We start from the raw sequence: 13092 nt of genomic DNA on the forward strand, positions 1-13092 counted from the left end.
ACAACCATAAGAGTCTTTAAACCTGTATAAAAGAAATAATATTAGGGCACACTAAAAAAAACCAGGATGGCGACGGCAAAAATGATTCCAAAAAGGTCAGCGAGGACCAGAAACACTTGCTGAGCATCCTATATGCAGGAAGAAAAAAAATGATAAAATAAATTTAATAAATAAAAACGAATAAAATCAATTTCGAAGAAGCAATATATCAGTGAATTCAGTGAATTCTAAGTTGTAAAAATAAATTCTAAAAAATAAAAATAAAATGAAAATTATAAAATAAAAATTGCAATAAATTAAGGAAGAAAACAGTTGTAAAAATCTCAGAAGGTCGTGGAATTCTGGCGTCAAATAATTCACATTGGTTGGAACAACGACGTTTCGCTTTGCATACTCTTCGAAATTTCGGACTCGGGAAGAATCTCATGGAACAAAGAATTATGTTCGAGTTTGAGATAACGTGAGTTTAGTTTGAGCGATTTATGCCAAATTTGTGATCGACGCGTTACGTCCATGGGGTTGAACACATCCGGCATCGATCTTGGATTTCTCCTGTCTTGTCTTGATGTCTTGGCATAAAAATCCATTGATTCAGTTGTGATGAGCTTGATAAACGAATGATCGACATCGATCATCTATCGATTAACCCTAATCATTCATTCGATTTACTTATTGGTAACATCATTAATCGAATTATATTCACAAATCGATTTGAGAAGGTAAGACATTATATCAAAAATGAATAGTTACAACATAAATATGTGAAAATTTCAGTCTGATGAAGAACAATTTTTCGCATTAAAAAAGAAAATGGATGATATTTTCGATGATTTTGAGCTCTATGATCTTCTAATTAATGAATGGACCATAAATTTACCTTTTTTTCGTCGAAGAGTTAATACGGTATTGAAGCCACAGGATGAAATTGTGGAATTTCTTCGAAATCAAGTGGAAAAAAGGTTAGCAACGGTTGAAAAAACAGTTACATCTGCTATAATAACGTATAAAATTTAAATTTGATGCTTTTTTTTGTAGAAAAACGGAAATTGCGGATGGAATTCACGTTATTGAAGGCGAAGGAAACGATTTCGTTGATGCTTTTCTTATTCAAATAGAAAAGTATAAACAGTCGAATGATTCCACAAGTTTCGAGTAGGTTTTGATTATTTATTAATTTATTTATTCTTTTTATATTCTATTTATTTGTGTTTGGCAAAGTGTGTAACGCATGTGACAGGTATTTGTGAAGCAGAGAAAGAACGCACATTGCGGCTGTGCGTCGCGTTTGCGCGGCTGAACATAATTGGAACGGACTATATTTCTCTTTTCAGGATTTGTGTTAAATTAAGCCAGAAGCGGGGTCGTTGTAGTCTTTTATTCTTGTCTAAATTTTTGTATTATTTTATACTTATATTTTCGGCGAGTCCGCCTTCTTAGGAGCCTGAAAGGGTGAAATCGAATCTGATTTATTTGACCGAATCCCCTTTCTGCCTAACAAAGAAGATTCTAAGTCTATTGTTGGATCTGTAACTATAAGTGGAAGTGTAGATCCACATGTGTTTTCCTTTTTTGCTCGTAGTGATTGCTTTCTAGTGTCTTTCGACGTCTCATCAGAGAAAATAAAACCAGTTACCGGCTCATAAAAACCATCAATGAAAAGCTTCCGCTGTTCTATTTGAATCCCCCACAACAGAAACCGCAGTTTTCTCTCCTCTCCCCCCACCCCATTCGAAAAGAAAACCAGGAAAGAATCTCCGAAGCTTCTTAATTGTTGTGGACCTCCTTTACATATCTTTCAGACGCTCCTTCCCGATACTCGTCACCTAGATCGCAGACTGATGACTCATCCGAGATAACAGTGTTTTGACCGAGACCGCACAGATACTGTTCAGGCATCCATGATTAAATTATCGCTTAAACTGGCACTTACGGCAGTCCGTTAACAGCAGTAAAGTGATAAAAACTGTAGACTGCTTGGCGTTAATCAATCCGCTTGGGACTGGCCACCACGTTCACTTCAATTCAGAATCGTTTGAGGTTTACGTACGCGTAACTGACCTATACAATGACTTGCGGTGGCTAGCCAACGGGTCAGGTCAGTGTTTTTATTCTCCCAGACAAGTCTGGTACCAATTTATCCACCCCGGAAGGATGAAAGGCTTGGTGAGCACTAGGGCGGATTCGAACCTCCGATCGATGCACGCAGATTATACAGCAAACCACGTAAGCCATGTAAGCCAAAAAGAACCAGGTTACTAGTGTAGCTGCCAATTTTCCTACTTTTTTATACTCAACTGTAAGTCCCTTTTATAAATTAAAGCGGTTCCCACGCCGTTTTTTTACGACAATTAGCGAGAGATGAAGGGAACCACCCCGTATCCTGCAATCTACGACTCCGTCTCTACGTTTTCCCGCGAATTCCTTCACCATGAACTTCAAAAAACTTCCAAATTTCCAACTCAGAGAAGGTTATACACCTCAGGAATTTGATCAGTGCTACCGCTTTCGGCGATTTTATTAATAATAGCTTCAAATTTTAGTGAGACAACTTTGGCAATGACATTGCTTGATATATGGGTGGCAGGTCAAGAAACTACAACGTCTACACTTGTGTGGGCGTTTGCCTATCTTCTTCTTCATCCTAAGGTACATAATCGTTTTTCGAACTTTCTTCCGAGTAACAAGTTTGAAAGTGAAAAAGCTAGAAGTGTCGCCACTAAATCACAGACTGAGTCATCAGAGATAGTAGTGTTTTGACCGAAACTGCTTAAAGGCAAAATATCACGAAAATTACTATGTTGGGTCCCTACGAGACAATATAGAGTCTGTAGAGTAGATAACTAATATAAGCGTGCCCACGCTCAATTCTTCTTAATCGCCCTGAGAAACAGCGTGGGAAAAGGCTTTTATTCTTACGAGGTACGTTAGAACGCGCCACTCTTGTGCTCCAGCCGCGTCCACTAGCGAGCGATCGGAAATCAGTGGGATCTTCTCAACAGTCTATTCAAGTGAAACCAATGAATAGGCTCCTGAAAGAACCGGAACGAAGACAGCGCTCGCGCGTTCTAACGTACCTCGTAGTAACTAAAACGCCATTTTTCAGGACGGTTAGGGAGAACTGGGCAAGGTCACGCTCACACTCGTGGTCTACACCTCGAACACTTTATTTTCCCACCGAGACCCTAACATCGTCAATTTTATGGCATGCTGACTTCAAGTACAATTCACAAACCCCTTCCGTGATGATTCAGAGTTAAGGGGGTTCAACCGATGAAACTCCATAGGTATAGTAATGATTGTGTATTCTTCCTTTCCTCCGCAAACCGACCAGCAGTTTTCGGTGACGTGACTGACACTTGGAAAATATGAAGCTGACAAGCAGAGACGGTCCTTTATATACTGCAGAATAGGGCGCAGCAACCGTAGGAGGCGCGCGGCAGGACCAATTGCTAGACTTTTCCGCAAGGCGCGATATTTAATTGCAGTTCTGGTGCTTCCATCCCAATCAATCCGAAGTTTCAGGTGAAATCCAAGGTTGTGGATGAGCTCACATCTGTCACTGAACCCGGTCGCCCTCTATCTCTAACTGACAGGGCAAAAACACCTTATTACAATGCCACACTTCTCGTGAGTGACTCTTCCACTCAGCTCCGTTTTAACGTCGTTTTTTTCTTTTAAACAAATTTCACGAGATATTTTTCTAGGAAATCCTGCGATGCGCCTCAATTTTCCCCATGAATCTATGGAGGAACACGGAAGAGGATACATCTATAGGTGGATACATGGTACCTAAAGGGACGGCTGTTACGGCACAAATGTCCCTAATCATGTCCGACGATGCTTATTTCAAAAATAGTGCACAGGTGGGTAGTTCCGTGACATCATTCATCACTTTAAATTCTCGTTTTTTTTTTCTTTAGTGTTTTGAATTTGTGAAATATACACGAATGGGGGCAAGATGCAGCAGGAAAGGAAGGGCACTCAATCGTGCTCTTATTTCTAGAAGTGAATAACTAGTCAGTTGGGACCCTAAAACCTTAACATTAGTGCTGGAGGATCTATGACATATAAGCTAATAGTACTAAGAGAAAAAAGAAAGAAAGATAGATAGAAGAAAAGAAAGTAGAGTCAAAACGATATGAAGCACGATCGAGCCGCGTAAGCGTTCGATGCGGCGCGGTAAAAGAAAGTTGGAATTCAGGTGGGACCCATCGCGAACTGACTGCAACGCTGAAAGGCGATAGCATGAGCACCACTCGATCCTAACCGCTACGTTCCACCGTATCGCTTCGGGCACAGCCGCTTGCGCAATTACACTGTGCTTCGTGTCGTTTTAACCCTACTATTATGCTTCCAGAAATAAGAGCACGGTTGAGCGCTCCTCCTCCACCTTCAAATACACTTCATCCCACAAATGCTAAACTTCGATCATAAACCTAAATAAATGTCATTACTTTTTGTTCAGACTCCCAAAGTATAAACGTAGTTATCGATCCCGATTGGCTGAACACGATCCAGCTGTGTTTTCGGTTGTGCCATCACCGATGGACAAAAGAATCTGTCTCGAGTACAGGAGCATTACGAGAGGCGTTTACACGGTTAAGCCTTACTAAGAGCCTACAGTAATTGCCGAAAAAATCACTTATATATTCCATTACATACCTTGCAATGTAGTATTTCTTGTTCTCATGTAAACTGAACAGAAGTCACTTATTTTAGTTCGATCCAGATCGTTTTCTGAACGGGGACAAACTCGACCAACACGTTATTCCATTCGGAATTGGAAAACGAGCATGTCTTGGAGAAGCGCTGGCGAGAACTGAACTTTATCTCGTAAGTTCAAGCCCTGTAATGTTTTCTGTTGTGTTTACCTATTTTGGCTGCGGAACACCAGGCGACTTGGTGATCAGGGGCGCTTTAGTCGGGCCAGAACGACCTGAAGCACATACGAATCGAATGAGAGGTATAGTTTGGTTGAAACGACATGAAGCACGGACAGTTGCGTAAGCGGGTGCGCTCGAAGCGGTGCGGTGGAGACAGCGGTTGGAATCGAGGTGAGACCATGGGGAATTGCAGAGATGGATGGCGGTAGCGAGGATCCTCACACAACCGCTACGCTCCACCGCGCCGCTTCTAGCGCAGCTGCTTACGCAGCTGTCCGTGATTAATGTCGCTTTGACCCAAACTATATCCGTACGATTCGAGTCAGACTTAAAACGAATGGAATGAATGATACGGAACCTATTTCGCTTTCCATCCCTTCGTACTAGTCCTCCAAAACCTTGGCCAGATTTTATTTTATTTCGAATTTAGCCGGAAGTGATCAGATGAGATAGCTCAACAAAACCAGTTGCGCCGTACTCGGCTATGCAGACAATTTCGTGAAGTTAACTGAACATCTCAAGTAGATTTAATTGCTTGAGGGCAGCGCATTATAAAATTGACGTAGTGTGAAACGTGATGAAGGACATAGAGTTCGAGCTCAATCCTCCCCCCTCCTCATCCTCCTCTAATCGCCCGGAGTATCGGTTTGTGAGCGTTTCTTCCTACGAGGTACTTGAGGACGCTCCCCCGTCCCCACGCCCCCATCCCCCCCCCCCCCCCGGTGCATACGTTGCTGCTACGAGCGAGCGGTAGAACATTAGTGAGGTGTCCTTCGCAATCAAGCAGAACCAATGAATCGGCTGCTGAGTGGACCGTAGGGGGTACAAGAATGGAGCGTTCTAACGTATCTCGTAGGAACAAACGCTCTTTCGAAGACCATTAGTGGAAACTGAGCCGGTTCACGTTCATCATCATTATCTTCACACCGTAGCCTATATTTTCCATCAGGTATTCATACTACGTCAATTCCGTGATACGCTTGCCTTCAAGTGGAGCCCAAAGGATAGCGTAACCGTCTTCCCGCGTTGCGTTGTACTGACGACTTCGAATAACGCGCTCCCTATCAGCCTACAAGTTACAGTATACCCCTAATCTGTCTTCAAATTCTCTTGATTCCTCGGATCAATTCCCATTTTCTCCATTGGAATGTGGACTATAACTATGAACTGTGCCAAAATTCACCATTATTGATAATTTTCAGATCATAGGGAATTTTCTACTGCGCTACGCTATCTCTGCTGATCCAAATTATATGCCGAGCATGGTACCGGTGTCTACGATGGGAGTGGTGCGAAAGGCGACACCATACAATATTGTTTTCGAGCGAAGCTGATAATTATTGCAATAAATTTATTTTATTTTTGTTTTTTTCCAATCAATGAACTCAAATTCACAAGTAAATTAATTCTTTATGATGGCGCATTAACTCAATCATATCATTCATTTGAAAAATAAACAAATAAATAAATATATGAACGAAAAATGGTAACAATCATGATGAATAACTTTAAAATCTCCTACAAAAAGTGTCACCCAGTGCGGCGTCTTCAAGGATATAATTTTCTAATCTTCCACAATGCATTTTGGCATCTTTTACTTCATGATAAAACAGTTATTTTTTGAAAAACCTTTTGGAAATTAAGTGCCTTATCGTGAGTTTTGATTTGTATTTTGTTTGTTTGTAATTTTTTTTTTTTGCTTTAAGAAGATTTTTTTAGACGTCTAGCCTTTTGAATCCAGGTTTGTATTTAAATAATATTGAATAATAAATTTTCAAAAATCAAATGCAGTCCTGGACACGATTCACTCTTCTATGAGGCCATCCTGAAACTTTCAACAGCTAGAAACAGCTGATATTGGTGATAGTTCACTTCTATGATGGAATTTTTTTTTCAAAAACTCAAAATGCAACCTTTTTTAACTTTAATAGGGAATAGTACAGTAATTTATAGTTATTAAAAGATGTGGTGCCGAGTACTACTCGGTGTTTATCCTGAATTGAACTGTCAAGGATCCTATCACCAATCAATATCAAACTCCTTGAGCTTCCTGAATTGAAAACAATGCATAGTAAACTGGTGGTAGGGTTCATTTTTCATTATTCATGGGCAATGTCGAAAGGTGAGTTGTTGCTGCAACGTAAAGTGACGTGCATAAAATTCCAATGAATGATTATGAACTAAATAAAAGTAGTATAAATAAAAATTTAATATAAATAAATTTTGTCTCATTACAGAAGGTGACAAATATCAATCACCATCGCCAACGCAGAAAACTAACAGTAAGCGGTGCTCGTCATTTGTTATAAGGTCTAATTGTGGGAAAAAAGTAGGAGTAATAAGTAGTAAAGTAAGTAAAAAGTAAAGTAATAAGTAGTAAGTTAAGTAAGTAATGTTTTTAGAGAAAAAGTAGAAAAAACTACTAATATATTATAAAAAAAATAATATAATGGAGAATTAATATTAATTTATATTAAAATAATATAATAGAGAACAAATATAATATAATAGAGAATTACAATTTTCTCAGGAACGTCAAAAACGACGGTTTTTTCTTTCTCTTTGCAGCCGAAACTCCTATCTCAACCGAATTGGAACAACGATATCCTGGTAGTACGGAGAAAGTGTCGGAAGGCCCCGTAGATAAGGCACGAAGATCAGTGATCGAAACTGATCGCTCCATTCTTGTTTACAAAGAAAAATTCAGGATACTGGAAAAAAACATGAGCGACGACATATGGTAACAAGTTCATTGAAGAGACTAGTACAGGTAGACTCAGCGTACTCCTTGCTATGATTGACTCTTGGCCCTCATTTCATCGACTGATCTTTATTTGATCGTTTTATTGTCTTGAAATAAAAAAAATAAAGCAGAAGAATAAAAACTAATAAACCGAATAAAATAATAAATAAAAAATAACGAAGTAGTTATAGAACGGGTGTAGTATAGCGGCTAGAGGTTCCGCTTCCTGCACGATCGATCGGAGGTTCGAATCCGCTCTAGTGCTCACCAAGCCTTTCGCGGCTCCGAGGTCGATGAATTGCTACCAGACTTGTCTGGGAGGATAAAAAGGATATTGGCTAGCCACCGCAATTCATTGTATAGGCCAGTTACACGTTCGTGAACCTCAAACGATTCTGGATTGAAGTGAACGTGGTGGTTCCAAGCGGATTGATTGACGTCAAACACTTTACCTTTTATTCGTTCTGCATCAACTTCGTGATCGTTGCCTTTATGATTTAACTTTAATTTAGATCAACTGCGATGAAGCCGGCAGAGTTATTCGACCGATAGAAGATGAACCTTACTATCATGGATTCATGAGTAGAGAGGAAGCGGAAACCGTAATTAAAAAGGAGGGTGAATTCCTTGGTTGGTCAGCAGCTCTGGTATCAATCTGCTATAGCCGGGGATCAAAGCGACATGAATATCGGTGCGGTTGCGTAGGCGGCTGCGCTCGATACGGCGCGGTGGAGCTAGCGGTTCGGATCCAGATGGGAACATCTGCAGCGACGAATGGTGCTAGCTAGGGTCCCATCTCGATCCGAACCGCTTCCTCCACCGGCATCGACCGCAACCGCCTACGCAACTGCACTGAGATCCAGGTCGTTTTGACCTGACTATGCTCGTTATAAGTGCAGAACAAGACTTTCATGTTACAGTAAGAAAAACGGAAGTCGGTGGTCGCCGTCATTTTGTCATCAGCCTCAATGATGATGGGAAGCTGAAACACTTTCTAATAAAAAGGACAAGTAAGGTTAGGTCCAGCTGAATTTTATCACCTTAAATCGAATAAAATTATTTATTTTATTTACAGAAACACCTATATTGGGTAAACGACTTTGCATTCAAAACGATTAACGATTTGATACAGTATCATTCAAGAAATCATGAGCCATTAAGTCCTATCGGTGCATATCTGCTCAAACCATGCCCAAAAAAAGAATGGCAACTCAATCCAGAACAGGTAGACACCATTTCATCCAGTGATGAACTACTAGCAACTCAAATAAATGTTTTTTTATTCCTAGATAGAGCCGAAGGAAAAAATTGGCGAGGGAGCTTTTGGTGAAGTCTATAAAGGATTATTGCAGGTAAAAAGGTTTCGTACGGATCCGAAAGACAGAAAAATTAAAATTTTCATTTAAGGATGGAGTCTGGGGCGCACGTATTCCCGTTGCCATTAAAACACTTCATTCTACAAATATGACCGCAGATGATCGAATTAAATTCCTTCAAGAAGCGAATATTATGAGAGAATTTCGACATGTACGTACGATCACGTAATTCCTTAATTTTTAACGTTATTTTTGGCGTAGTACGACAAAGATCTCGAATTCAAATTTGTTGCACAAACAAAACATCGTCCACGACTTCTGGATACCTTCAGCAAGTTATTCCTCAGTTGTTTTTTTTTGTCAAAAAATCTCCACGAATAATTCTATAAAGAATCACGGATAAAGTCAACGGCGTTGTTCTGTCCGTCTGGGGACGTGCTCGCAACTTCAATCCAGAATTCTTTGAGATTTATGGAAGAGTATGCGGCCTATACAGTGAATTACAGTGGCAAGCCGATATGTCGAGTCAGTGACTTTATCCTCCCAATCAAGTCTGGTCTCCTCTATCGATCCAGAAATGATGATGAAAGGTTTGGTTCGCACTTGGCCGGTCTCGAACCTTATATCGCGCAATTGCAGGCGGAACTTCTCCCGACTGCACCACACCATCACCTAATCCAAAATATTTTCATGGAAAAAAACCATTTCTTACGAAGGAAGTGGCGGACGTGTTCACTCAGGCGACCGCGACGCGCAGCTCGCACGCATCCCCAATCCTGAGGATTCTAAATACTGGAGTACGCACTGCCGTCGCCTTGAGTAGAACAACTACCGCCGTATTCAGGGATTAGACCAATCTAATAAGAAAAAAAACCTATATCATTTTTCATAGGGGCGGGGGTAGCGTAGCGGTTGGAAGTTGAGCTCCCTGCACGATCAATCGGAGGTTCGAATCCGCCCCAGTGCTCACCAAGCCCTTCATCCCTCCGTGGTCGATAAATTGGGACCAGACTTGTCTGGGAGGATAAAAACACTGACTTGACCCGTCGGCTGTCCCCTGCAAGTCATTGCACGGGGCCAGTTACACGTCCGTAAACCTCAACGATTCTGAATTGAAGTGAACGTGGTGGCGCGGGTCCCAAGCGGATTGATTAACGCCAGAACTTTATTCTTTATCCGTATCCTTATCCATAGATTTCAAAAATACCACAGAAATATTTTTTTTCTCTCGTTTCCAAGCGCTAACGTATTTAAGGAAAATGTGGTCCGTCTACACGGCGTTTGTACATCAAAAGAGCCCATAATGATAGTAATGGAGCTGTGCCCCGGAGGCTGTCTGCTCTCACGGATACAGGATTTAAAAAATCAGGTGAGCATCCGGATTTACTCGCAATCGTTTTCCTCCAAAATCGCGAGCAACGCGAAAAAAAATCTACGTTTTTTGCCATCGATGATCGATAAAATCAACTACGTTTACGGAGCAGCAAGAGGAATGGCATATTTACAAAGTAAAAATATTATACATCGGTTAGTTGGGAATATTTTTATTGTGTATTACTTGGAATTAATCATATAATAATATTTTTAATAGCATTTTTAAATTTTAGGGATGTTGCTGCTAGAAATTGCTTGTTAGGTGAAGATGAATGTGTAAAAATATCAGATTTTGGTCTATCATTTATCGGAAAGACGTTGAGACAAAAGAAATTGAAAAAAGTTCCGCTCAGGTATAACTTTCATGGAAGTTCTGCAATTCCCTCCTATTAACGTTTGTAGATTGGACCAACTTCATATTTTATTATGGTATTTAAAAAAAAAAGCATCGACGGGCACAAGTATCAGGGCAAGGACAATTTATGATATTATATATTATATTATATTATATATATATTCATTATATTATTATTATTTTATTATTATATTATATATTTATTATATGTTTATATCATATTTTATATCTATTATTTATATTACATATTTGATACATTTATATATTTACACGCTTTTGTTTACTGTTTTTATTTATTTCACTTTCATGGATTTATAAACATCTATCTTTATATATTTGATATTGTTTATATATTTTGACATACCTTCCTGAGGAGAAGAACGGGATTTTCCTAACTAACGCGTGGAAGCAGATAATTTCTGGACGCGCCAGCGATTCCTTCGTTGAGGAACTCGTCCAAAGATGAACTCGTCCAAAGATTCGGTCAAATAAACTGTGCTCCAGAGAGCTACCTTACCAAAAATAGGTACTAAACAGATCAAAAAGCCTCCTCACACACCACATTTTCTATATTCAAGCTAATAGATCGATAGTTAGGAAAGTTCACAAGTTTGCAATCTCGTCGAATTTTTCGCAAACGAAATTTTAGGATTGAAAATTCAGAGACATCTTAATGATTAAATCTATAAAAAGTGTAGATGTAGTAAATGTAGTGAATTTGTATTTTTTTTTGTAGTTTTTTGTAAAAATGTAGTGAATTTTTGGTAGATCATGTGGTACTGATTTAAGCATCAAGATACATTTATATTTTCGATCTTCTGGAACTTCAAATCGAAAAAATTCGACACGATTGGAAATTCGTGAACTTTCCTAACTATCGATCAGCTTGAGTGTATCGAGTACTCTTTAAAAATCAAAATTCCAAATTAAATTCATTTTAATGACGCCTCTATTCCTCTATTTCCCGTCAGGACCTTAGGTTTTTAGTCGCTCCCTCCCAAGGGAAAGCTTCGATTTTATTCTGGAACCAAGATATGCATGACTTACTTAAGGAATGATTTGTCGAGGGCATTTACAGGGCACTTGAAATTACTAGCCCATAGCACTGCCAGGTCATTTATCATGGGTTTGTCCTCACCCACAAAAAAACTGGAGGGCAGAGTTTTTTTTCACTTTTTTTGTTTTTTTTTTCGTTTTTTCACCAAATCCTTTTACAGATGGTTATCTCCGGAAACATTAAAAAGTGGTGTATACACGACAAAAACTGATGTCTACAGTTTTTCGATAATGATTTGGGAAATTTACTCATTTGGACAGTTACCATTCTATAAATATGAGAATCATGAACTTCGACCATTAATTATACAGAAAAAGGTGAGAGTTAAGGGAAAGATTCATTTTTTTAAATTTTTCATCCAAGGATTTTCATTTTCACATTTTCATCTAACGATTTTTTCTTCAAGGAAAGAATTTTCTTTGCTTAAAGGATTTTTTTTTTTCAAACATTATGACCAAACCACGTTCAGATAGCTCTGACAACATGTATGGGAGAGATTCCGGCAGATGTGAATGAACTACGGCTACGATGTATGGATTATGATCCGTCAAAAAGGCCGGATTTCATCGAATTGGAAGCGATACTCGCCGAGGTAGCGTGACATCGGATTATTCGGTTCTACCTTCGACTCTATCGGCCATCATTTTTTCCTCGTCTTTTTCCCCTCCGTTCACCTTTTTCAAGGACATAAATCGAATGACCTTGGCCGTCTGCCGAAAATACAAAAAAAAAAAAAAAATTCCAGATGCCAGATGTGATCAAACCGAAGCCACCATCATTATGGACTCGATTAAGTACCATTATTAGTGACTATATTTATGGACGAGTTTACACTTGAGATCTCTCCTCGAAAAAATTCCATACTAATCTCTTACTGTATTCAATTCTCTCCATACATGATAGTGTTATTAATTCTAGGAATATTTCACGAATTTTATGAATAGTCAAAAGAAATTTCAAGAAAATACCTTCTGCGCAAATCAGTCCACATTTTCGATTTGTGTACTGTCACATAAACAAATAATTATAAATATTTAATACTATAGCTTTTTAAAAGCATAATATCTATATGACAAAATACATGAGAAGAAGGAAAAAAAACAGAGATGTAAAAGTCACACCGACAATCGGACTTGAGAAAAGAGGCAAAGCAGGCAACTAAGGAGAAAAAAGGAGGTCAAACTCAGCGAAACACGGGGAAACCCTGCACAAAAATTGTGTGTATGTGTATGTGTGTTTGTTTTTTTTTACATACATTAGCATAATAACTGAATAAATGTGATGAAAGCTGAGCAACAAAAAAAAAATGAATATACAACAACGCGAAATTGAAATAATTGATCAGATCAATCGAAGGGGATTAG

General features: G+C 39.1%; 2 protein-coding genes across 6 annotated transcripts in view; both read left to right on the top strand.

The window, feature by feature from the left end:
- The window catches only part of RB195_007931 (uncharacterized protein), a gene marked incomplete at both ends in the record, with an annotated part of 31002 nt that extends 24785 nt beyond the window's left edge, over window positions 1-6217 (top strand). For all 3 annotated transcript variants that reach the window (XM_064181839.1, XM_064181840.1, XM_013437763.2), the window contains 9 exons: window positions 328-460; window positions 596-719; window positions 775-959; window positions 1036-1152; window positions 2541-2646; window positions 3523-3627; window positions 3705-3863; window positions 4720-4833; window positions 6086-6217. In XM_064181839.1, coding sequence (XP_064038595.1) covers window positions 328-460; window positions 596-719; window positions 775-959; window positions 1036-1152; window positions 2541-2646; window positions 3523-3627; window positions 3705-3863; window positions 4720-4833; window positions 6086-6217 — 1175 coding nt within the window. The remainder of the gene's footprint in view (window positions 1-327; window positions 461-595; window positions 720-774; window positions 960-1035; window positions 1153-2540; window positions 2647-3522; window positions 3628-3704; window positions 3864-4719; window positions 4834-6085) is intronic.
- A 730-nt stretch (window positions 6218-6947) lies between these two features.
- RB195_007932 (uncharacterized protein) lies at window positions 6948-12566 on the top strand (the record flags this gene model as incomplete). Of its 3 annotated transcripts, XM_064181842.1 has the most annotated exons (14): window positions 6996-7005; window positions 7121-7165; window positions 7452-7531; window positions 7591-7653; window positions 8139-8256; window positions 8547-8641; window positions 8702-8851; window positions 8916-8978; window positions 9034-9153; window positions 10198-10469; window positions 10550-10669; window positions 11889-12045; window positions 12198-12320; window positions 12474-12566. In XM_064181842.1, 14 exons carry the CDS (start codon window positions 6996-6998, stop codon window positions 12564-12566), a joined length of 1509 nt encoding a protein of 502 aa, XP_064038598.1. The 3 variants fall into 3 exon arrangements, with proteins under 3 accessions (XP_013293218.2, XP_064038598.1, XP_064038599.1); XM_013437764.2 differs by lacking the exons at window positions 10550-10669; window positions 11889-12045; window positions 12198-12320; window positions 12474-12566 and having other exon boundaries at window positions 6948-7005; window positions 10198-10311; window positions 10359-10403; XM_064181841.1 differs by lacking the exons at window positions 6996-7005; window positions 7121-7165; window positions 7452-7531; ... (4 more) ...; window positions 8916-8978; window positions 9034-9153 and having other exon boundaries at window positions 10435-10469.
- Window positions 12567-13092: the final 526 nt, after the last annotated feature.

The sequence above is a fragment of the Necator americanus genome, chromosome I, assembly GCF_031761385.1.
Source record: "Necator americanus strain Aroian chromosome I, whole genome shotgun sequence".
Lineage (NCBI taxonomy): Eukaryota > Metazoa > Nematoda > Chromadorea > Rhabditida > Ancylostomatidae > Necator > Necator americanus.